Source organism: Garra rufa, chromosome 15 (assembly GCF_049309525.1).
Source record: "Garra rufa chromosome 15, GarRuf1.0, whole genome shotgun sequence".
Classification (NCBI taxonomy): Eukaryota; Metazoa; Chordata; class Actinopteri; order Cypriniformes; family Cyprinidae; genus Garra; species Garra rufa.
In genome coordinates, this window is record NC_133375.1 from 43,594,546 (window position 1) to 43,620,542 (window position 25,997).

At 27.1% G+C, this 25,997-nt stretch overlaps 2 protein-coding genes across 3 annotated transcripts in view; one reads left to right on the top strand and one right to left on the bottom strand.

Moving 5' to 3' along the window:
* The window catches only part of smyd1b (SET and MYND domain containing 1b), a 28,763-nt gene extending 12,793 nt beyond the window's left edge, over window positions 1-15,970 (top strand). The window contains exons 5-10 of one of the 2 annotated variants that reach the window (XM_073818940.1): window positions 51-89; window positions 5,338-5,533; window positions 9,308-9,400; window positions 9,479-9,642; window positions 13,648-13,816; window positions 15,709-15,970. In XM_073818940.1, the coding sequence (XP_073675041.1) occupies window positions 51-89; window positions 5,338-5,533; window positions 9,308-9,400; window positions 9,479-9,642; window positions 13,648-13,816; window positions 15,709-15,864 (817 nt within the window). In that variant the 3' untranslated portion in view covers window positions 15,865-15,970. The remainder of the gene's footprint in view (window positions 1-50; window positions 90-5,337; window positions 5,534-9,307; window positions 9,401-9,478; window positions 9,643-13,647; window positions 13,817-15,708) is intronic. The other variant, XM_073818941.1, reaches the window with a different exon arrangement.
* A 1,954-nt stretch (window positions 15,971-17,924) lies between these two features.
* Window positions 17,925-21,396, bottom strand: LOC141287318 (fatty acid binding protein 1-B.1). The gene is made up of 4 exons (XM_073819447.1): window positions 21,312-21,396; window positions 21,042-21,214; window positions 20,879-20,971; window positions 17,925-18,053 (listed from the first exon to the last, which is right to left on the bottom strand). Exons 1-4 carry the CDS (start codon window positions 21,376-21,378, stop codon window positions 18,000-18,002), a joined length of 387 nt encoding a protein of 128 aa, XP_073675548.1. The 5' UTR covers window positions 21,379-21,396; the 3' UTR covers window positions 17,925-17,999.
* Window positions 21,397-25,997: the final 4,601 nt, after the last annotated feature.

The following is a 25,997-nucleotide window of genomic DNA, read 5'->3' on the forward strand; positions in this document are numbered from 1 at the left end:
GTATCTTGAGATTCGGTGGCTTGCAAACGGCTTCTTGCTTTGTGTTTCAGTCAGTCGGCTGTCGATACTATGTATCACTCTCAGACGAGGTGGGTCCGTTCAGCTCTAGCTCTCTTTATCAGATCTTCATCTCTCCGCTTTCTATCATCACATCCATCACTTCAGATAATCAACTACCCAAACACAGCCAAAAAAAAAAAAAATATATATATATATATATATGACATGAGAGTTCGCTTTTACAAATTATAACCTGGGCTAAACCCACAATCAAATACTGATATTATATAAAAATATACACAGAGGTGGATTATTGTAAAAATGGTGTCATCATTTACTCGTGCTCATGTTTTTATTCTAAGTCCTAGAAGTGTGGAATGACATGAGAGTGAATAAAAGATGACTGTAGAGTGCTGTAATGGCGAGTGCTGATGGGTGGTTGGTCCTTTTGTGCTCTCTTCTAATCTCTTTCACACCTAATAGCAGATTGTTCCAGCACATTTCTGTCTTGACAGCTGCCACCACTAATTAACCTTTAATATGCAAATATATGTTAGTTTACCACTTCCTGCACTCGTCTCAAACAACATTTGTCAGGTTTGTCTGTGTGTGGCATTGGGTCTCATTCACTATATGCGCATACACAAAAGCCGCAAGAAAAGTTTTTTTTTTTTTTCCAAATACAAATATCTAAACATTCTTAAATCAAATTAAACTCAAATTTAATTTGTTACGTTTTTATCTGATTTGTAATTAATTATTTATGTGAATAATGTATGTATATATGTGTATGTGTATATAAGATTAATATAAATAAATAATGAATTAAAAATCAGATGAAAACAAAATGTATTAGAATTAAATAAATACATCTAACAGTACATGTATTTTGAAAAATGTTCTGAAAAATGGCTAAAAATTAAGCAAATTTATTTTTAAACATAAGAAAAATATCAAGATACATTTACATTACAGTCCTGTAAATGTAGTATATTTAATCTTATTTATATCTATATCTATATCTATATCTATCTATCTATCTATCTATCTATCTATATATATATATATATATATATATATATATATATATATATATATATATATATGTATATATAATTAATCTTTATTTAACTTTTAGCTAATTTAGTACTTCAACTTTTTAATTACATATATTTTAAAAATTTTTATTTAATGAATTGATTTTTATTATACTTTTAGTTCTTTTAACACTTCAACTTAAAGTAATATATATATATATATATATATATATTTGTAATTTTTTTTAGTATTTTTTATATATTTATTATTTTTTATTATACTTAATATATATTTTTTAAATGTTTTTTTTTTTTTACTTTGTTATTTTAGTATTTAAACCTTAACTAACAAAAAGAGAAATATCAATGGCAAGTAGATGAAATATTGTGTTTTTGTCATAATATATTTAAAAAATATATATTTTTTCATGAACAAATTCAAAACTTTTATGAAATTTATTCAAAATTTACAAAAAAAAAAAAGTAGGAACAACTGTAGCTGTTTTACTTTTTCTGTTTTAAATATATTTAAATGTTTAAATGTAAAAAAATACATATATTTGAAAATAGATTTCAAATATCTTTTTAAATTGATTTCTATTTTACTTTTAGTTATTTTAACACTTCAACTTCAACTAAAATAAAAGAGAAATATCAATGGCAAGTAGATGAAATACTTTGTGTTTTTATATTTTTTTATTAGTTTTTCATTTTTTAAAATATATTAATTTTACAATTTTAATTACATTTTTTAAAAATATATTTACATTTTTTTTTTATTGATTTCTATTTAAAATCTTCAACTTAAACAAACAAACAAACAAAAAAGAAATATCAATGGCAAGTAGATGAAATATTATGTTTTTGTAATTTTGTAAATGTAATTTTAATAGTTTTGCTGTTTTAAATATATTTAAATGTTTAAATTTTAAAAAATATATTTAAAAATCGATTTCAAATATCTTTTTTAATTGATTTATATTTTACTTTTAGTTATTTTAACACTTCAACTAAAACTAAAATAAAAGAGAAATATCAAAGGCGAGTAAAATAAATACTTTATTTTTATAATTTTTATTAGTTTTTCATTTTTTAAAAAATATATTAATTTTTACAATTTTAATTACATTTTTTAAAATATATTTAAAATTTTTTATTTTTAATTGATTTCTATTTAAAATCTTCAACTTAAACAAACAATCAAAAAAGAAATATCAATGGCAAGTAGATGAAATATAATGTTTTTGTACTTTTGTAAATGTAATTTTAATAGTTTTGCTGTTTTAAATATATTTAATTTTTACATTTTAAAAAATATATATTTAAAAATCGATTTCAAATATCTTTTTTAATTGATTTCTATTTTACTTTTAGTTATTTTAACACTTCAACTTCAACTAAAATAAAAGAGAAATATCAATGGCGAGTAAATTAAATACTTTGTGTTTTTATAATTTTTATTAGTTTTTCATTTTTTTTAAATATATTAATTTTTACAATTTTAAGTGCATTTTTTAAAATTTATTTAAAATGTTTTTTTTTATTGATTTCTATTTAAAATCTTCAACTTAAACAAACAAACAAAAAAGAAATATCGATGGCAAGTAGATGAAATATAATGTTTTTGTAATTTTGTAAATGTAATTTTAATAGTTTTGCTGTTTTAAATATATTTAAATGTTTAAATTTTAAAAAATATATATTTAAAAATCGATTTCAAATATCTTTTTTAATTGATTTCTATTTTACTTTTAGTTATTTTAACACTTCAACTTCAACTAAAATAAAAGAGAAATATCAATGGCAAGTAGATGAAATACTTTGTGTTTTTATATTTTTTTATTAGTTTTTCATTTTTTAAAATATATTAATTTTACAATTTTAATTACATTTTTTAAAAATATATTTACATTTTTTTTTATTGATTTCTATTTAAAATCTTCAACTTAAACAAACAAACAAACAAAAAAGAAATATCAATGGCAAGTAGATGAAATATTATGTTTTTGTAATTTTGTAAATGTAATTTTAATAGTTTTGCTGTTTTAAATATATTTAAATGTTTAAATTTTAAAAAATATATATTTAAAAATCGATTTCAAATATCTTTTTTAATTGATTTATATTTTACTTTTAGTTATTTTAGCACTTCAACTAAAACTAAAATAAAAGAGAAATATCAATGGCGAGTAAAATAAATACTTTGTTTTTATAATTTTTATTAGTTTTTCATTTTTTAAAAAATATATTAATTTTTACAATTTTAATTACATTTTTTAAAATATATTTAAAATGTTTTATTTTTAATTGATTTCTATTTAAAATCTTCAACTTAAACAAACAATCAAAAAAGAAATATCAATGGCAAGTAGATGAAATATAATGTTTTTGTACTTTTGTAAATGTAATTTTAATAGTTTTGCTGTTTTAAATATATTTAAATGTTTAAATTTTAAAAAATATATATTTAAAAATCGATTTCAAATATCTTTTTTAATTGATTTCTATTTTACTTTTAGTTATTTTAACACTTCAACTTCAACTAAAATAAAAGAGAAATATCAATGGCGAGTAAATTAAATACTTTGTGTTTTTATAATTTTTATTAGTTTTTCATTTTTTTTTAAATATATTAATTTTTACAATTTTAAGTGCATTTTTTAAAATTTATTTAAAATGTTTTTTTAAATTGATTTCTATTTAAAATCTTCAACTTAAACAAACAAACAAAAAAGAAATATCAATGGCAAATAGATGAAATATTATGTTTTTGTAATTTTGTAAATGTAATTTTAATAGTTTTGCTGTTTTAAATATATTTAAATGTTTAAATGTTAAAAAATATATATTTAAAAATCGATTTCAAATATCTTTTTTAATTGATTTCTATTTTACTTTTAGTTATTTTAACACTTCAACTAAAACTAAAATAAATGAGAAATATCAAAGGCGAGTAAATTAAATACTTTGTGTTTTTATAATTTTTATTAGTTTTTCATTTTTTTAAAAATGTATTAATTTTTACATTTTTAATTACATTTTTTAAAATATATTTAAAATGTTTTATTTTTAATTGATTTCTATTTAAAATCTTCAACTTAAACAAACAAACAAAAAAGAAATATCAATGGCAAGTAGATGAAATCATAATATTTCATCTACTTGCCATCGATATTTCTTTTTTGTTTGTTTGTTTGTTTAAGTTTTAAATAGAAATCAATAAAAAAACATTTTAAATATATTTAAACAAATTAATTAAAACTGTAAAATTAATATATTTAAAAAAAATGAAAAACTAATAAAAAAGTATAAAAACACAAAGTATTTAATTTACTTGCCATTGATATTTCTCTTTTATTTTAGTTTAAGTTGAAGTGTTAAAATAAAAGTAAAATAGAAATCAATTAAAAAAGATATTTGAAATCGATTTTTAAATATACATTTTAAAATTTAAACATTTAAATATATTTAAAACAGCAAAACTATTAAAATTACATTTACAAAATTACAAAAAATTATGTTTTTGTAATTTTGTAAATGTAATTTTAATAGTTTTGCTGTTTTAAATATATTTAATTTTTACATTTTAATTACATATTTAAAAAATATATTTAAAATATATATATTTTTCATAAATTAAAAACTTTCATGAAATATATTCTAAACTTACAACAAAATGTAGGAACAGCTGAAACCACAAAAAACACATATTCAAGAAATTTCATGTTAAAGTAAAAAAAAGCTGTATTATATCTTGAGCTGTGCATTTTCCCTGAATAACAACGCAAATACGCATATATACAGTTGCAACCTGACTCTGCACTAAAGGTTTTTATTGTATTTGAACTGGTTTTGAGGACGACAAACGAAAACGTATTTGCAGGAAGCCCTTATATGGAGATATCTGGGCGTGGTTTATGCAAATGACTAACATGCTCATTTAAAATATGCATGTGGAATTTTTTCCTTTCAAGTTTTTCTGCGTATGAATATGAATAATCCACATAATTATTAGTGAATGAGACCCATTGTTTTTGTGTCTGCTGTCAGATCAAGTTAAGATGCTGTATATGATCATCATGTGGGTCTATATACAAAACCACTCTGGTTTCACCGAAGTCTTTTGTGTTTTTGCCTAGTTAGTATTTCCATGTTACTTACTTGATCTGGAGGGCCTGTTGAGGCAGGATCTGGTTGCAAGATCTGCTGAAGGACTAGCAGACTGTCATCTGTTGGGTTTCCAAACTCATCTTAAACTCCTGATGGTGTCTAAAGCCCACTGATCCTGTCTTTGTCACAGAATTGAGCTGCGAGCGCTGGGAAAGATCGAACCCGGAGAAGAAGTGACCGTGTCGTATGTGGATTTTCTGAACCTGTCTGAAGATCGCAGGCGTTTGCTGAAGCAGCAGTATTTCTTTGACTGCACCTGCGAGCACTGCACCAACAAAACCAAAGACGACCTGAAGATGGCCGGAGCGGAGGTGGAGGGAGTGAAGGTGATTTGAATCACTCTTAGCACTGGGTCTGTCAGTTTAACATGTGTTAGTGGCCTAAAATAGCAAGTTTTAAAAAACTTTATCTAAATTGCATTCTTTGCATTTTATTTCCCCTTAGAATTGCACATTTATATCAGAATTACAAGTTATAGATTTTAAAAACTTAAAATGAAGTGAATTTTTGCTTAAAACAAGCAAAATAATCTGCCAAAAAAAAACTTATTTCAAACAGAAAACAAGATTATTTTATTTACCCCATTGGCAGATTATTTAACTTGTTTCAAGCCAAAATACACTTCATTTTGACTTGTTTTTATGAAAACAAGTCCATAATTTTTTACTTGTCTAGAAAATCCTTCTTGAATTTTAGATATTTTGTCTTGAAACTAGAGAAAAAAATCTAAGTACAAAAGCATTTTAAAATTCACAAGTTAGTAATTTAGTTGGTTTTGACATTTTTATTAGTTTTTTAATATTTTAAATATTATTTTATAATTTTGTAAAATATATTTAAAATGTATTTTGTGTGTTTTTTATTTATTTTGTACTTCTATGTTTTTTATGGTTTCATTTTTAGCTTTAGCAAGAAAATTATAGACAGGAAATTTAATTAATCACTCTTATTTCAGGGTTTACTTTATGTAAAATTTTGTATGGATAGAAAAAGATTTATTTTTTATTTTATATATATATATATATATATATTATATTGCTTATTTATGGATGGAATTTTTTGTTTAATTTATTTATTTATATTTATATATTTTATAGAAAAATAAATATATACAAATTTAAAATGGATCAAGATTTCTCCACTCTTTCACATCTTACAATTCTGACTTCTTACTCAGAATTGTAAATATAGAATTCTAAAGAAAAAAAAAACAGATTTACACAATATTTTTTTTATTACAATTATTTATAATTTGTTGTGATTGTAAGATATTAACTAACAAATTAAGATAAAAGTGCTATTGTTGAAATATCTTTATTTCATTCACATCTTTAATAAGGTTCCATTACATCTTTGTCTAAAAAATACCACAAAAATCCCAGTACCGCATCAGATTTCAAGGCATAGTTCAACCTATAAATCATCATTCTGTCGTCATTTACTCGCCGAACCTGCATGACGTCTGAAAAACACAAAAAGACGCTGTTCATGATAACAGTGAAAGCAGACAGCAGCAGCCATAAAAAGAACAAGAAATCTTATAAAAGCATCATAAAAGCAGATACGCTGCTAAATGTCATACAGGTTTGGTACATCATGATTGTGAATAATGCTGACAGTTAGTGAAGCGTATAAGTGCACATAAATGAATGTTTGAGATATGATGATCACATATACAGTGCCTTGCAAAAGTCATTCACGTTTTGTTGCAGCATTATGTTAAACTGCTTTAAATTACTTTACTTTCCATAATGACAAAGCACAAAACAGGTTTGTAACAACTTTGCAAATTTACTAGAAATAAAAAACTGAAAAGATCCCGTTGCATAAGTATTCATACCCTTTTCTGGGACACTCGAAATTATCTCAGGAGCATTCATATTGCTTCTAGATGTTACTACACTTGGAGTGGAGTTAAACTGTGGCAAATTCATCTGAATGAGTCTGATTTAGAAAGACACACACCTCTCAGAAAAGGTCTAACAGCTGAAAATGCAGATCAGAGCAAAAACCAAGATAACTGCCTGTAGAGCTCAGTGACAGACTTGCGTTAAGGCGATGATCTAGAGAAGAGTTCAGAAACAAATCTGCTGCATTGAAGGTTGACAGAAGCATTCTCCATAATGGAAGACGACTGGAACAACTAGGACTCTAGAAAATGTCCAAGCTGACAGAGATGGAGAGGTGAAAAGGTGAGGCAAAGAATGGCAGATAATTGCCAAATGCAGATGTGCAAAGATGCTCACATCAGACCCAAAAACACTTGAGGCTGTAAAGCTGCTTCAACTATGGACTGAGTTAAGGGTATGAATACTTATGCAATCTACTTATTTCAGTGTTTTATTTTTAATACATTTGTAAAATGTGCAAATCTGGTTTTGTGCTTTGTCATTATTATGCTGTATGGAGTGTAAATTGATGTGGGGGAAAACTAATTTAAAGCAGTTTAACGTAATGCTGCAACAAAATCAAAATGAAGGGGTATGAATACTTTTGCAAGGCACTGTAGGTCTGCTGTCCTGCGGGTCTGGAGAGATTAGTGCTGTTAAATATAGCAGTCCTTCAGTCAGTCCACTAGATAAGGAGCAGAATTCCAGTCTGAGACGCAGGATCGTATTACCGACCCACAGAGGAACATTATAACAAGACACAAGAGAACAGGACATTTATTTATCTTTCGCTTGTAGATTATATTCCATTCAGAAAGAAACTGAGACAGTACTCCTGTCATAATGGTTAAATGCTAGTTAGAGTGATTTAATAAATTATATAATATCTAGAAATACATACACAGATTTAATAATAAATTATTATTCTTAAATATTAATTAAATAAATAAACATTATATATATACACACCCACACGCAGTTTTAATAATAAATTAATATTCTATAACATTTATATATATATATATATATATATATATATATATATATATAGATTATAAATTACATTTATATATATATATATATATATATAAATATATAGAATATAAATGTAATTTATACATTTGTAATGAAATATTAATATTCAAAAATATACATTTATTATTAAATATTTAATAAAATATTCATATTTATGCATGCTATCTAAGAATATAATTAATAATTTATTTTGCATTAGGTAAATAAAATACGAGTGATTAACTTTCCATTTCTTGTTTATCAACTCTCGTACATATTACCTCATTAAAATACAGCACAAACCATTAAAATAACTCGTTATATTGTTCATTTCATCTCAATTATGTTGAGGTAATTGCAGCATTACATTAAGGTAAATATACAATAAATGCAACAATAAAACTAAATAACTCTAATTTATAAAACATCAGATAAAAAAGCAGCATTTATATATTTTATAAATATAATACATTTTTAAACTAATATAAAAATAGCATACTAAGCTGAAATATTTTAAAAACTATAACCAATTGTTAGCTATAATTTACTTAATGCACAAAAAAAAAAAAAATATATATATATATATATATATATATATATATATATATATGTATATGTGTGTGTATAATTTTAGGATATTAATTTATTTTAAAATTTACTTTAGATTTTAGAATATTAATTTATTATTAAATTAAGGTAATATGTAGAGTTTCTAAACAAGAGTTAATTACTCATATTTTATGGTTTTCTTAATGCAAAATAAATTATTTCCTAAGATGCCATATTAATGTTTTATTAAATATTTAATATAATTATATAAAATAAATTATAAAAATTATTTTCTAACATACCATGCATAAATACTAATATTTTATTAAATATATAATATTAAATTCATATTGTAGAATATATTTTTTTAAATATTTAATAATTAATATTTTAGATTATTAATGTATTATAAACAAACAAAAACATGACATTCTCATTATTTTGCTCTAATGGCAAAAATACTTGTGTGATATTTGTTTTAAGTAAATATCATCCCCTTGACTTTAATGTATTTACATACATTTTTATCAAGTAACTTCTAGTCTTGCTACTTTTTGAGAGGATTTCTAAAAAGTACAAAACACTTTGTTTGCATTGACTATTAACCAGTATCAGGTTTGATGTTATATTTTATTTTCTGCTCTGAAGGTCCCAGAAGAAAAGGTGAAAGAAGTCACAGAATACAGCCGGACGATGCTGGAAAAGATGGAAAAGGCCCGGATAGAAGCCAATTACAACGAGGTATTGATTAGTTTCCACACAGACGATGTGCAGCGCTGAAGACCGAAGCGCAGGTGTTTAACGTGAGCGTTTGCGCAGGTGGTGAAGATCTGCCGCGAGTGTGTGGAGAAGCAGGAGAACGTTCTGGCCGACACACACATCTATCAGCTGCGCATTTGGTGCACGCTCAGCGAGGTTCTGTCCTACCTGCAGTTCTTCGAAGAAGCGTCGACATACGCACGGAAAATGGTGGAGGGATACATGTAAGTGACATGGACTGCGTCCCAATTCGCATACTATCCGTCCTAAATAGTATTCGAAAATAGAATTAGTATGTCTCAAATCGTAGTATGTTCAAAAAAGTATTCCAAAGATTCCCGGATGGTCTACTACTTAACTTCAGAATTCGAAGTGCGGATCAACGCACACTCTAACGGCTCATATTGCCCACAACACATTGCGCGGTGAACGAGGATTCGATTAGAACTACAAACACGCATAAAAAGTGTTAAAAAACTACAAACATGGAGGATATGCGCGACCAACAGACAGGTAGAGAAAGGGGTTTGAGTGATTAATAATCAGTGTGTAACCTGATAAAAAAAAAAAAAAATTTAAATGTTATCCTCGTTATATTTCATGTGCAGCAACATTATGAACTTTTATAATGATAGGTTTGGTCATTAACGTTTAAATGCATAATTATGCAAACACGAGCAGAGTTCTCGGCATGAAAGACTCCTGAAAGAACGTGCCTCTTCATTTCTCTCTAATAGGCTTCATGCCCAACAGGCTTCCGTTTTCTGCTAAACAGGTCTCGTTGCTTCCGGTTCACGCGTTTTGCATATCCCTCTTTAAATATGAACATGATTTACTCAAGATTCATTCAAAGTAGACACTAAAAATGATCATAACCAATGTCCATCACATATGTGCATTGATATATAAAAGTTTTAAATTTTTATTCTTTTCACTAACATTTATATATAAATATCGAATGAAACGTCCACAATAAACAGCTGGCTTGTTTAACTGATTACCTTAAAAGTCCGTCGATATCGCCATTATTTATTACGGCTATTAACACGTTCTCCGACAAGCGGAAGCAATGAGACCTGTTTTCCGGGGTTGGTCATGTGACGTTCGGCATAAAGCCTATACGGTAGCAAAATAAATTAAACGAAATGTAGATAATGTTAACTGTGATGATTGACAGGGCAGTTTAAACAGTGACAGGATCAAGGGGCAACCTTCCGGTCTCCCTCGTGAAACCAACACGGAAGTGACTGAAACTGCAATTCATCGACTGGCCGCTTGAGGCTGGCTGCAAAAGGGAGTCAATCCCATTGACACTCCATGTTAAAATGCCCAACTTTACAGCAGAAAAAAGTATGTTTACAGCCTGGTTCAAAAAATGGTTTTGGTCTATAAAGCTAGTTTTGCCCTTCATGTCAACTGTGAGGGGGGTGAATTTTTTTTATAACTCATCGGTTTAAGTTATATTAAGCCTTAAAGTTCAGCATAATTAAGGGCGTGGTCACTTGAGTGACAGGGGGATTGCCGCTGCTGTCACCACTGTCGCTCTAGGCGGGCGTGGTTTCAGCAACCAGCTCCACCTACATCCCGCCTTTTTGCCCATTTTTGATTATCCGGGAGTGACGCGCGATGACGCGATTCCAAGATGGCGACGGCCGAATCCCGCCCACTATGAGCTTCAAATTAGCGCTTCAGAATCCTACGGGTGACGTCACGGACACTACGTCCATATTTTTTACAGTCTATGGACAGGATTCAGGTAACTAAGCAACAGAGCGTCCGTTAAAGACGCAGTTATGACGAAGTAGTATGTCCCAAAGCTCGCCTACTATTCTGCTACATACTCAAAAGTATGTACTTTTTCTTCACAAAAAGAGTACATACTTTTAGGGCGTAGTATAAGTAGGCGAATTGGGACGCAGCAATGCATTGAGAAACAGCTTTATTCAACCATGCACAGTTAAAGAAGATCATGTCTTTCTTTCTTCAGTCGATAGGAAATTGTTTTTTGAGGAAAACATTTCAGGAATTATCTCCATATAATTGGACTACCTGAATATAAAAACTAAAGTCAAAACTAAAAGATGTTTTTTTTTTACATTGTAATAAATCGTTGTTCATTGTTTTAGTATTATTTGTTTTTTTTACACAGTTTTTATATTAGTATTTTATGTTTAGATTGTCTGCAAATATTTTTTTTAATAATTTAAAATTTCTAAAGTTAAAAAGTATTTTTTAAATATTATTTTTAAATTATTTTTAACATTTTTATTTATCATCGGCAACTAAAACATTTTTGTTCATTGGAACACAGCTGAAAAGAAATATAGATTACAAAAATATTTTTAACGAGTTTGGTTTGCATAAAAATTATTACCTGAAAATAAAACTGAGCCAGTTTAAGGTTTAAGGCTGGTTTAAGGCAGTTAGCTTGTGTCAAAAAAAAAATCTCATCTTATTTTTTCCCCCAACTTTGAAATCATCTTGCATTGCTGTTTTACCTTTTTTGTAAAAGGCGTTTGATCTTCTTTGCACGTTCAGTTTGTAAACACTGGGTTTGTACTTCTGCAGCGATGTAGGACGAATAAATGAGATGGGAGTTTTTTGCTATGCCCTTACTGACTTGAACTAGACGACACAGAGTTGATGCAGAGCTAGACTAGATGAGCATTCGAGGTTAAAAAGGAAGTAAATTGTCTTTTTTTCCCTTTTTTTTTTTATAAAATAACCAATTGTTTGTCTAGATAAGACCCTTCTTCCTCGACTGAGATCGTTTAGAGCCCTTTGAAGCTGCATTAAAAAAAAAAAATCCTGAAATCTTTTCCTCAAAAGACATGAACATCTTGGATGACAAGGGGCAGAGTAACTTTCAAAAGTAATGCATTAAGATATTGAGTTACTCCCTAAAATGTAACTAATTACGTTAGTTACTTTTCATGAAAAGTAATGCGTTACTTTACTTTTGCGTTACTTTTTAAATCTGGGCACAGGGCTTGCTTGTTTGGTTTTTAATATAAAGAGGTCAATTTTTGGCAAATGTAGAAGCCTTTTCACACCAAAAGCCTCAGGCTTAGAGAAACTGTTCACTGTTTTTATTCATTTTGAGGAATACTGTCTTTTAGTTACTGTTTTTTAGTGAGTGAGATGAATTAATGCATGTTCACATTTATTCTGGAACTAAAGTAACATCTTACTCACAATTTGTATTTGAAAAAGTAACTCAGATATTTTCTTGTCAATTAAAAATTAATATGTTACTTTACTAGTTACTTGGGAAAAATTAATATTACGTAACTTGCATTACTTGTAAGGCATAATTTTTGTTCTGGAAGTGAACTTCTCCTTTAAGAACACCTTCATATATATGTGCTTTGGATATTTATATCCATCAAAGAATCCTGAAAAATCAACTGTTTTAAATATTTATAATAATAATAATAATAATAATAATAAATGTTTCTTGAGCAGCATATCAGCATATTAGAATGATTTCTGAAGGATCATGTGACACTGAAGACTGCAGTAATGATGCTGAAAATTCAGCTTTACATCACAGAAATAAATTACATTTTAAAATATATTCAAACAGAAAGCAGTCATTTGAAATAGTAAAAATATTTCACAATATTACTTATTTTCAAATATCAAATAACTGCAGGCTTGGTGAGCAGAAGAGACTTCTTTAAACATTAAAAATCTTACTGTTCAAAACTTTTGACTGGTAGTGTACTATTACAGTTTTTATTAAGTTTTATTAACTAGTTATATTTTAGTTAAATTTTTGTTACTTTTTTGCAATTTTCCCCAACTCTGCCCCCCTTGTCATCCAAGATGTTCATGTCTTTTGACATGATGTTTTTTGAGGAAAAGATTTCAGGATTTTTTTTTTTAAATGCAGCTTCAAAGGGTTCTAAACGATCTCAGTCGAGGAAGAAGGGTCTTATCTAGACAAACAATTGGCTATTTTCTAAAAAAAAAAAAAAAAAAAAGACAATTTATTTCCTTTTTAACCTCGAATGCTCATCTAGTCTAGCTCTGCATCAACTTTGTGTCCTTTAGTTCAAGTCAGTAAGGGCATAGCAAAAAACTCCCATCTCATTTATTCGTCCTACATCGCTGCAGAAGTACAAACCCAGTGTTTACAAACTGAACGTGCAAAGAAGATCAAACGCCTTTTACAAAAAACACCTTCATATATATATGTGTGTGTGTGTGTGTGTGTGTTGAATTAGGAAGCTGTACCATCCCAATAACGCTCAGCTGGGAATGGCCACGATGAGGGCGGGCGTGACGCACTGGCAGGCCGGATACATAGAGGTCGCTCACGGCATGATCTGCAAGGCCTACGCCATCCTCATGATCACCCACGGCCCAATACACCCCATCACCAAAGATCTGGAGGTAAACATGATACTAACTCTAACTAAAGACTGTGAAAGTCCTGTCTTCATTTACTCCCCCTCATGTCAGTAACAAACCAGTTTTAAATTGATTTGGCCTTCAGTGGAGTCGGAAATGTTTAGAACAATGTTATTAATATACACTACCAGTCAAAAGTTTTTAAATGTTGTTTTAAGTCTCTTCTGCTCTCCAAGCCTGCATTTATTTCATCCAAAGTACAGCTAAAACGGTAAAATTTTGAAATATTTTTACTATTTAAAATAACTGTTTTCTATTTGAATATATTTTAAAATGTAATTTATTTTTGTGATTTCAAAGCTGAATTTTCAGCATCATTGCTCCAGTCTTCAGTGTCACACGATCCTTCAGAAATCATTCTAATATTTTTAATTTGCTGCTCAAGAAACATTTATTATTATTATGTTGAAAACAGCTGAGTAGAACAGCATTTATTTGAAATAGAAATCTCTTGTAACACTAGAAATGTCTTTATCATCACTTTTGATCAATTTAAGGCATCCTTGCTAAATAGAAGTATTAATTTCTATCATTTTTTTCTCTATTAAAAAATTCAAAAGCTTTTTATTTCAGATAGTAAATGCTGAGCTTTGGATATTTATATCCATCAAAGAATCCTGAAAAATCAGGAAAATTATAATAATAATTATAATAATAATAAATGTTTCTTGAACAGCATATCAGCAGTATTAGAATGATTTCTGAAGGATCATGTGACACTGAAGACTGCAGTAATGATGCTGAAAATTAAGCTTTGCATCACATAAAATAAATTACATTTTAAAATATATTCAAACAGAAAGCAGTCATTTGAAATAGTAAAAATATTTCACAATATTACTTATTTTCAAATATCAAATAACTGCAGGCTTGGTGAGCAGAAGAGACTTCTTTAAACATTAAAAATCTTACTGTTCAAAACTTTTGACTGGTAGTGTACTATTACAGTTTTTATTAAGTTTTATTAATATTTTTATTAAGATTTTAATTAATAGTTTTAGTTAAATTTTTGTTACTTTTTTGCAATTTTGTTGTGCCTTTGTCATTTTGTTTATTAGAAGAGAAAACTATATAAAAATATTAGAATGTTAAACATTTGTATTTAATAACAAAATAAAAAATATAATGGGAAAATGGGGAAAAAAAGATTTTTAAACTTGAATTCATGATGTTGTAATCTATCCTTTATATATGCATTTAGATACCATGCAGAAATGTAAAAAATATATAACAATAATATAATATTAGGTATATAATGTATTTTTAATTAATAAAACATAAACCATAAAATGTGGTGCAAAGTTTATTCCAATGCATGATATGGCAAAATAACGAACACCTAATTCAAGCATCCCAGGTGCATTTCAAAACAAAATATGCATGATTTTTTAAGCTCAAGAAAAGGACTTGTTAAGCGTGTCACCAAAAAAATAACAGCATTTGTGACCCTGGAGCTCAAATGCCAAAATGTGACCAATAGCCAAAAATACATTGCATGGGTCAAAATTATCGGTTTTTAAAGTAAAGATCATGTTCCATGAAGACATTCTGTAAATTTCCTACCGTAAATATATCAAAACTTAATTTTTGATTAGTAATATGCATTGCTAAGAACTTCATTTGGACAACTTTAAAGGCGATTTTCTCAATATTTGGATTTTTTGCACCCTCAGATTGCAGATTTTCAAATAGTTGTATCTCAGCCAAATGTCCTATTCTAACATACCATACATCAATAGAAAAGCTTATTTGTTCAACTTTTAGACATATAAATTGCCTCTTATGACTGGTTTTATGATCCAGGGTCACATATGTGTTTAGAAGGGTATGTGTTTGTATGTTAGTGTTTGAATGTGTCTGTCTCTTCCCATCAGGCCATGCGCATGCAGACAGAGATGGAGCTGCGCATGTTCAAGCAGAACGAGTACGTCTACCACTCCATGCGTGAGGCGGCGCTCAAGAACCAGCCCATGAGGATGATGGCAGAACCGGCCACCGACAGCATCAAGAACCTCTTCCGCAGGAAGTGACCGATCCGCTGTGACCAACACGCTCAGGTCAACGCTACACTCACAGACACAACGACTGTGTGCATTTAGTGGACGCTTTCATACTGAAAGAGGAACAAAAGCAGCAGTATATGCAGTTAGAACTGTAGATTAGGAAACTTCATGCATTTTTTAGATTAATTTCTCTACATGATGATTGTGTGATGACACTAATACAATTTTTTTAGACTCTTCTGTGTTTTTGAGTGTCATTTTGAATTGTAAAGATTTTGTAATTAAAATTTTATGAGGTATAAAGGATGATGTTTGTGCTTTGACTCTAATTTCTCGTTGCTCTTTCCGTTCTCATAAGAATGAGTTATACTCATTAACTGATCAACTTTGTCACAGTTTTCTTTCTAAATACACCCAAATGAGTCAAACGAAAATCTGTACACACATGTAACACACCAATACCTACAAAAAAGTCCCCTGGTACCAAATCCATAACCCAACACGAAGTCAGTTATTTTTAATTTTCTCAGCAAATTTTATGTCATTTTTGCCATTTTCAGGCGTCGTACTTGTACGAACTCCTCCTAGAGATTTATTCAGATCAACGCCAAATTTGGTGAGTCTAATCTAAAGCCCTTTGTGACGTTAAATTGCTAAGATCAAGAGTTTTCGTCAGAGGGCGTGTCCGTGGCGGCCTGACAAATTTGGATGTTTCGCCATGAAACAGGAAGTTGCTATAACTTAGGCATACAATGTCTGATCTGCCCCAAAGCAAGGCATATAATGTGCATTGAATTGGACATATAACCTATGTTAGGGAATAACTGCACGATATAACAATTTTCCTACTCAGCTGTACGCACGCAAACGTTGCAAGACAGAACCAATCAATCACAGAGAGCATTCACTCACTCCAGACAGTGCATTCGAACAGGGCTGCGTTTCCCAAAAGTATCATAAGAAAGCATTGATGCTTTTGGGAACGGCAGCCCAGAACAATGTTTATCAGAGGACAGAAAATAAAAACTATTTCACAATAAACAAACTGAAATTGTAGCCTACATAATTTGTGCAATTACATTTCTTTAAATTAACAATTAAAGTTCATTGATAATGTTTTGTAGTAATGTTAAAATAAATTATACACTGTCAGAATAAAAATGTTGCATTTTATGTGTGCAACAGCCTGTCACTGGCAGCCCCTTATGAAACTATGTATTTTAAACTATAGGTTTTGTAGTTACCACTACAGTAAACATATTTTAACCACATTTAAAAAATAAAAGTTAATTAGTTGCAATTAAGGCATATTAAATTTTTAAATGCATTTCAAATATAAAGTTAAGGGTATACTTACATATTTTACTCTTATTAATTTAATAAATGTAATAATTTAAAAGTTAAGTTTAGAAGTATCGTATCGGTATCGATATTGATGCTACTGGCCTTAAAAGTATCAGTATCGTATCGAAAACAAAATAAGTGGTATCGCCGTGTGGCGAAGTGATATAGAGAGGTCAAAAGCTGCCTGGAACTACGTTCGCCGTGCGTTTCCCTGAAAATAATGCACACCGCTAGAACGTTCCTCAGCCAATCAGATTCAAGCATTCAACGGCCCTGTAGTATAATAAGTTTTATTTTTTTTTCTTGTTATTTTACTACCTCAAATAAGTTAAACAAAAATTGGAAAGTTGCCCTTAAAATATTTTAGATTTGAATAATTTATTACATTTATTTACATTTCAATTTTAGTTAAAGTTTTAGTAATTTTGTTGTGTGTTTTTGTCATTTTTATTAGTTTTGGTCATTTATTAAATATGTTTGTGTGGTATTTATTAAATGTTATTTATTAGTTTTAGTTTATTCAGTTTTAGTTATTTTCATACTTTAAAATATTGTAAGGGCAACATTTCTGATTAAAATGATTCATTTTCTTTTTTTATTATAATTGTAGTTAAAATGTTTTTTTTTTAACCTTTTAAGTTAATGTTTATTTCAAGTAACGAAAGTGAGATTTTTAGTTTTAGCTGAACACATGCATGCAGAACACAAACATCTTTCAAATAATACAAATAAATACACAGATCTGATTTTGAAAATCTTTAATAAAAAAAAACTATCATGTTGTTGTTCTTCTCAGATCATTACGAGTGCGGTCTGTTTTAAGCCACACGTTTGCTGATCCTCTTGTAGACGAGGTTGCCACGAGTCAGAGTCTGAAACACAACATCAATCAAATCAGTTTAAGAGGAAATACTGCAGATAAAAAACAGTTTTTCATGCACATTTCAAGTTTGAGATTTAAGGCTTTCATAAAGTGTTTTTTCAGACTAGTGGAAAGAAAACATCCAAAATACACTGTTAAGTCTTTCTTTTATAGCACTTTATCTATTTGTGTCGATAGATTTCAATTACAATACATATTTTTAAAGGCCAAAAGTTTTTTTCTCCTACACTGAGCCATAAATCTCCACTTCAGCAGCACTTACACACACCACACTTTACATTTTTATTCCTGTCTATAATCTGGAGGTTTTTACAGAGGGATTTATTCATATATAGTTTGCTTGATTTTATACAACATTTTATTCTTCCAAAAATTGTAAAAAATTAAAAAAGTTTTCCAACTGTTCTATGTATTTTCTGAATTATGGAGAGACAAAATGAGATACACAAAATCTGAAAAACGTTTGACTCTAATATGTCAAAACAATTAAGAATTTTGAACCTGACTTCATCCAGTATTTAGATTTTTGTACTAGAAATGTATGCAAATTAACACGTTTAATTATTTGCGTATTAAATTTAACATTTTAGACAACTTGTAATGCAAAAAATGTTTTATATTTAAATAATTCATTTTCTGTTTTCATTTTAATTTTAGTTAAAGTTTTAGTAATTTTGTTGTGTATTTTTGTCATTTTTATTAATTTTGCTCACTTTTAAATGTTTATATATTATTTATTCAATGGTATTTATTAGTTTTCGTTTATTTAGTTTTAGTTATTTTACTACTTTAAATTAAACAAAAACTGGAAAATACTATTTTAGATTTAAATGATTCATTTTCTGTTTTCATTTTAATTTTAGTTAAAGTTTTAGTACTTTTGATGTGTATTTTTGTCATTTTCATTAGTTTTGGTCATTTTTAAATGTTTATATATTATTTATTCAATGGTATTTATTAGTTTTAGTTTATTTAGTTTTAGTTATTTTACTACTTCAAATTAAATTAAACAAAACCTGGAAATACTAGATTTAAACTATTAATTATCTCTTTTCATTTTAATTTTTAAAATTAAATTTTGTTGTGTGTTTGTCATTTTTATTAGTTTTGCTCACTTTTAAATGTCTATATATTATTTATTCAATGGTATTAGTTTTGGTCATTTTTTAATATTTTTCATTTTTAAATAGTATTTATTAAATGTTATTTATTAGTTTTAGTTTATTTAGTTTTAGTTATTTTACCACTTCAAATTAAACTAAACTAAATATCGGGAATGTTGCCCTTATATTATTTTAGTTATTTAGATTTTACTTATTTTCTGTTTTTATTTAAATTTTAGTTCAAGTTTTAGTCATTTTGTTGTGTATTTTTGTAATTTGTATTAGTTTTGGCCATTTATTAAACATGTTAATATAAAAGAAAAACTTGTAATGCAAAAAATGTTTTATATTTAAATGATTCATTTTCTGTTTTCATTTTTAATTTTAGTTAAAGTTTTTGTAATTTTGTTGTGTATTTTTGTCATTTTTATTAGTTTTGCTCATTTTTAAACGTTTTTATATTATTTATTCAATGGTATTTATTAGTTTTAGTTTATTTAGTTTTAGTTATTTTACTACTTCAAATTAAACAAAAACTGGAAATACTAGATTTAAACTATTAATTATCTCTTTTCATTTTAATTTTTTAAATTAAATTTTGTTGTGTGTTTGTCATTTTTATTAGTTTTGCTCACTTTTAAATGTCTATATATTATTTATTCAATGGTATTAGTTTTGGTCATTTTTTAATATTTTTCATTTTTAAATAGTATTTATTAAATGTTATTTATTAGTTTTAGTTTATTTAGTTTTAGTTATTTTACCACTTCAAATTAAACTAAACTAAATATCGGGAATGTTGCCCTTATATTATTTTAGTTATTTAGATTTTACTTATTCATTTTCTGTTTTTATTTAAAATTTTAGTTCAAGTTTTAGTCATTTTGTTGTGTATTTTTGTAATTTGTATTAGTTTTGGCCATTTATTAAACATGTTAATATAAAAGAAAAACTTGTAATGCAAAAAATATTTTAGATTTAAATGATTCATTTTCTGTTTTCATTTTAATTTTAGTTAACGTTTTAGTAATTTTGTTGTGTATTTTTGTCATTTTTATTAGTTTTGCTAATTTTTAAATGTTTATATATTATTTATTCAATGGTATTTATTAGTTTTAGTTTATTTAGTTTTAGTTATTTTACTACTTCAAATTAAACAAAAACTGGAAATACTAGATTTAAACTATTAATTATCTCTTTTCATTTTAATTTTTAAAATTAAATTTTGTTGTGTGTTTGTCATTTTTATTAGTTTTGCTCACTTTTAAATGTCTATATATTATTTATTCAATGGTATTAGTTTTGGTCATTTTTTAATATTTTTCATTTTTAAATAGTATTTATTAAATGTTATTTATTAGTTTTAGTTTATTTAGTTTTAGTTATTTTACTACTTCAAATTAAACTAAACAAAATATCGGGAATGTTGCCCTTATATTATTTTAGCTATTTAGATTTTACTTATTTTTTTTGTTTGTTTTTATTAAAATTTTAGTTCAAGTTTTAGTCATTTTGTTGCGTATATTTTTGTAATTTGTATTAGTTTTGGTCATTTATTAAACATGTTAATATAAAAGAAAACTTGTAATGCAAATTTTTTTTGCAATTATCAGTAATAATTAGTTCATTTTTTTACCCTACTCTCCTGCAGTGCCTCACCTTAATTGAATTTAATTTGCAATGTGCTGATGATAAACGCTGATTTACTTACATTGACCAGCGTGTTTTCATCCACCAGCTCTGTGATTGACGTGATTGTGTTCAGAACCACCTTCAGCTTGTTTCCTTCTTTATTCACAACAGCCTAAAACCAGCATAATTAATATCAATGCACTTATTATACAAAGCAATCAAATGCATGAGAGCAGCCTCACCTTGACTTTGTCTCCGGTCAGGGTTTCAATCTCAGTCTCTTGTCCGATGGTGAAGACGTTGGTCAAAACTTTGGCTCCGGTCGTGATGACCACCTTAAACTGATCTCCATTCTGCTCGATCTCAGACACGCTCTTGATGTCTTTGCCTTTCTCAATCAATTCATCAGGAAGACCTGAAATGGTAATCAAGGGATGAGCAATGCAATGCAATGCATGCAGTTTATCAGCAGTTGATTCAGATCCATGCATTGGTTTGAGATTTGGACTCACCGACGGCCTTCATGAACTCCACGAATCCCTCCTGACTCTCCAGCTGATATTTGCCACTGAACGACATGATGAGCGCTGAATGCAGAGTAACTCCAGAGGGTCTAAAAGACTCTTTTATATCATAAAACATGCAGATGAATAATTATTAACCTGACTGGATGATCCTGATTGGCTGATTACTGCGAAATCAGGTTAAATGTCATGTGGGGTAAATCAGTTCAGTCTGATCAGATCACAGCCTTCACCTTTGCCCTCAGCAGCATGACATCATCACTAGTCTTATTTAGTGGCAGGAGTACACTATTTGTAACTATTTTAGTTAAAAAATATATTTTCTGCTTTCGCTTTAATTTTAGAGCTTTTTTTTTTAAATACATTTTTATTTTATTTAAAAAAAAATTGTATTTCTTTTTTTTTTGTCTGTATTTTTTGTAATTTATTAGTTTTAGTTTATTTTGCTACTTTATTACTTCGGTTTAAAGTTTCATTTTATTTCAGGTTTTTTAATTTATTTATTTTACTGCAGTTAATTTTTGTTGTTTTTGCCAGTTTTATATATATAAGAAATATAACGGTGAAATAAATTATATATATATATATATATATATATATATATATATATATATATATATATATATATATATATATAATATAAAATTAACTGCAATAAAAAAAAAAAAAAAAAAAAATATATATATATATATATATATATATATATATATATATATATAATTATTGCAGTTAATTTTTGTTGTTTTTGCCAGTTTTTTAATAAAAATAAATATATAAAAAATAAATAAATGCCAGTTTTTTTTATAAAAATAAATATAAAATATAAAAAATAAATAAAAAGATTTTTCTAAATAATTTATTTTAGTTTGGTTAACATTAATTTTTGTTGTTTTTGCCAGTTGTATTAATTTCATTATTTCTTTAGTGTCTATAGTTTTATTCAGTTTTTATTAGCTGAAATAAAATAAGTTTATTTTGGAAACTATCTGAATTTTTTTTATAATTTATTTTATTTCAATTAATTTGATTTGTTTTTGCCAGTTTTGATAGTTTTATTAATATTTTTACAGTTTTTTTACAGACGCTAGGACACATTTCTCAATACTTAGGTCACTTTTGCAAAATTCTTCACACAATTCTCCTAATATTTTATGTTGTTTATTTATTTTTATTTATTTTTTTGCACTAAGTAATTCCAAAATACAAGAATTTGTAAACACACCATCCACTGATACAGATACAATAGTAATGCTAATCTACTGCATTTTTAGATTTGAAATATGTTTCAATAAAACATTGCTGTTGAATTTTGCTGTCTTATTCAGTTTTGCGTTATGTTATTGTTTTGAACATAAGTTTAACAGTTTTGAAAACAGTATGTAAGCACGTGCAAAATGTCCTGTACGTACACAGATTTTTGGCAGTTGTTGTGTCTGAGTGAGAAAAGAATTCATGATATTTGAGAGATGTAGTCATTGAATGCATTTTGTGCCAAAACAATGATAATTGATCCTCAGTTTAGCCCACATAGACTTCTGTTGTGCTCACTGTGTCAAGAGTTTTGCAAAAGTGACCTAAGTATTGAGAAATGTGTCCTAGCGTCTGTAAAAAACTGTAATGCCTATAGTTTTATTCATTTTTATGTAAATTATGTAAATAAAATCAGTTTTTAAAAATAATTTATTTTAGTTCAGTAAAAATTTAATTTTTGTTGTTTTTGCAAGTTTTATTAATTTTATTATTTTTTTTATCTAGTTTTATTCATTTTTATTAGCTGAAATAAAATGTTTTTATATAATTTTATTTCAGTTAACATTTATTTATTTTTTGTTGTTTTTGCCAGTTTTATTAGTTTTAGTTTAATTTTTTTTAAATGTCTATAGTTTTAATTAATTTTTATATCAGTTTTAGTTTTAATTGTTTTAGTACTTGAAGTTAAACTAATCAAAAATGTAAATATAAAATGTTTGGCTTGGCAACTAGCTGAAATACTTTTTTAAATAATTTATTTTACTGCTGTTAATTTTTGTTGTTTTTGTTTAATTATTATTATTTTTAATGCCCATAGTCTGATTAATTTTTAGTTGTTGAAATAAAATCATTTTTGAAATTTATTTTAGTTTAATTAAAATTGAATTTTTATAGTTTTTGCCAGTTTTATTTATTTTATTAATTTTTAATATCTAGTTTTATTAATTTTTATTAGCTGAAATAAAATGTTTTATTTTTATAGTTAACATTTATTTAATTTGTGTTGTTTTTGCAAGTTTTATTAGTTTTAGTTTAAATGTTTTTTATGTTTATTTAATTTTTATTTTTTGTCTGTTTTTTGTCTTATTATTAGTTTATTTTGCTATTTTATTACTACAGTTTAAGTAAATGAAAATTTGTTTAAATGTTTTTTTTTTTTTTTTTTTTGCTGGTTTATTAGTTTAGTTTGGGTTAGGTACATTTTATTAATTGAAATAAAAATGAATAAAACAACAAAACTAAAACTAATAAAACTGGCAAAAAAAAAAAAAAAAAAAATGTTACCTGAACTAAAATAAATAATTAAAACTTTAATTTTAGCAAATAAAAATGAATAAAACTATAAAAATAGTAAAATAGAAAAAACAATTCAACTAAAATAATAAAACTGACAAAAACAACAAATATTAAATAAATGTTAACCAAAATAAAATAACTAAAACATAATAAATATTTTTTTTCATATATATATATATATTTTTTTTTTCTTCTTCTTTTTTTCAGATAGTTTGCAACATTTGTCTGTTAAATTTTTGATTAGTTTAACTTTAACATTTATTTCATTTCAAGTGACAAATTTATTTTTATTTTTGTAATAGTTTTAGTTTTAAACTAATAACCCTGATCATCACTCCCAACAAAAATAGAAACTGTTGTAATCGTCAGCTCCGGATGTTTCAGTCAATTCATTTAAACTGCTGTCCTCTTCATGTGTAATTATCTGTTCTTTCATCAGGTCATGAGTCCAATATAAATAGCACATCCTTCACACTAACATTATATAGACAGAGTTGCATTTCTGTGACTGCTTTGACAAATAACCAGCATGACAAACATCATGCAAATAATTCATTTATGCAGCATAAACCAGTCTTTGAGTGGCTTTGATACAGATCAGAAAACAGGATTGTGGGGTTTTCCACGGTACAAAAAATTCATGCCACATCAGAGAAAATATAGAGCAGAACAAATGCATGGTAAGCTTGATTTCTAAGCAGTGTAAGTGATTTCTGGAGGTCTGTGTGTCTCATTAGCAGCATCACGAACGATGCACTCAGCACAGTTGATCTGTACTCTGGACTGCATCTTTCAGAGCTGATTGATTATCAGTGTTTTATCAGGACGCTCTGACTCTCATCAGCGTCTGTGTGAGTGGCACAACACTTCAAACACCCATGCAGATAACGGCACGCTCACAATAAAACCATAAACCCCCTTTCACAGACTGTGTTTTACACAGCTTATCTTTTGAAACCACTATGATGTCAACTTTGAAATATCCTTTTTTTAGTGTGCATTTTATTTTGAGTAATGAACGTTTTTATTGGTTTTAGTTAATGATAATAACTCTTCTTAGAATGTGATGTGGCATCCATGTCACTTTGTTGACCTTTGACTCTTACCTATAATTATAAATAGTAACATACTTGATTTACTGCTAGTGCTGTGAACGGATGAACTTTATCACTATTAATAAAAACAAAAGATGGTAAATCTCGGTTATTTTAGTATCATTAATAAACAAATTCAGTTCAGTCTGATCAGATCACGGCCTTCACCTTTGCCCTCAGCAGCATAGCATCATCACTAGTCTTATTTAGTGGCAGGAGATAATTTAGATAATTTTAGAGATTTTTTATTTTTTTAAATTACATTTTTATTTTATTTTTACAAATTTTGTATTTCTTTTTTTTGTCTATATTTTTTATAATTTATTAGTTTTAGTTTATTTTGCTACTTTATTACTTCGGTTTAAAGTTTCATTTTATTTCAGGTTTTTTTAATTAATTTATTTTACTGCAGTTAATTTTTGTTGTTTTTGCCAGTTTTATATATATATAAAAAATATAACGGTGAAATCATTTTTTTTTTAAATAATTTATTTTAGTTTAGGCAACTAACTGAAATAAATAAATAAATAAATAAATATATATATATATATATATATATATATATTGTTGTTTTTGCCAGTTTTTTAATAAAAAAAATAAAACGGAGAAATACGATTTTTTTAAAATAAATATTAAATCTCGGTTATTTTAGTATCATTAATAAACAAATGATTGCTTTTATTATCTTCACAGTATGCATGTTTCATAAGGATTGCATAATCTGAGAATATTTGTTTTCTATTTGACGTTTCATGCTCAAGTTTAAAGAGAGACATGATGCAGAATTCGTCAACATTTTATGCTATTTATTTTTATTTTTTTGTACTAAGTAATTCCAAAATACAAGAATTTGTAAACACACCATCCACTGATACAGATACAATAGTAATGCTAATCTACTGCATTTTTAGATTTGAAATATGTTTCAATAAAACATTGCTGTTGAATTTTGCTGTTTTATTTAGTTTTGCGTTATGTTATTGTTTTGAACATAAGTTTAACAGTTTTGAAAACAGTATAAGCATGTGCAAAA

Excerpts from the sequence above, each read along its gene's own strand:
- LOC141287318 (XM_073819447.1), bottom strand. The coding sequence starts at position 21,378 with ATGTCGTTCAGTGGCAAATATCAGCTGGAGAGTCAGGAGGGATTCGTG. Across the intron at positions 21,215-21,311 it reads GGAGTTCATGAAGGCCGTCG|GTCTTCCTGATGAATTGATT; the intron begins GTGAGTCCAAAT and ends TTACCATTTCAG. Across the intron at positions 18,054-20,878 it reads ATGAAAACACGCTGGTCAAT|ACTCTGACTCGTGGCAACCT; the intron begins GTAAGTAAATCA and ends GTTGTGTTTCAG.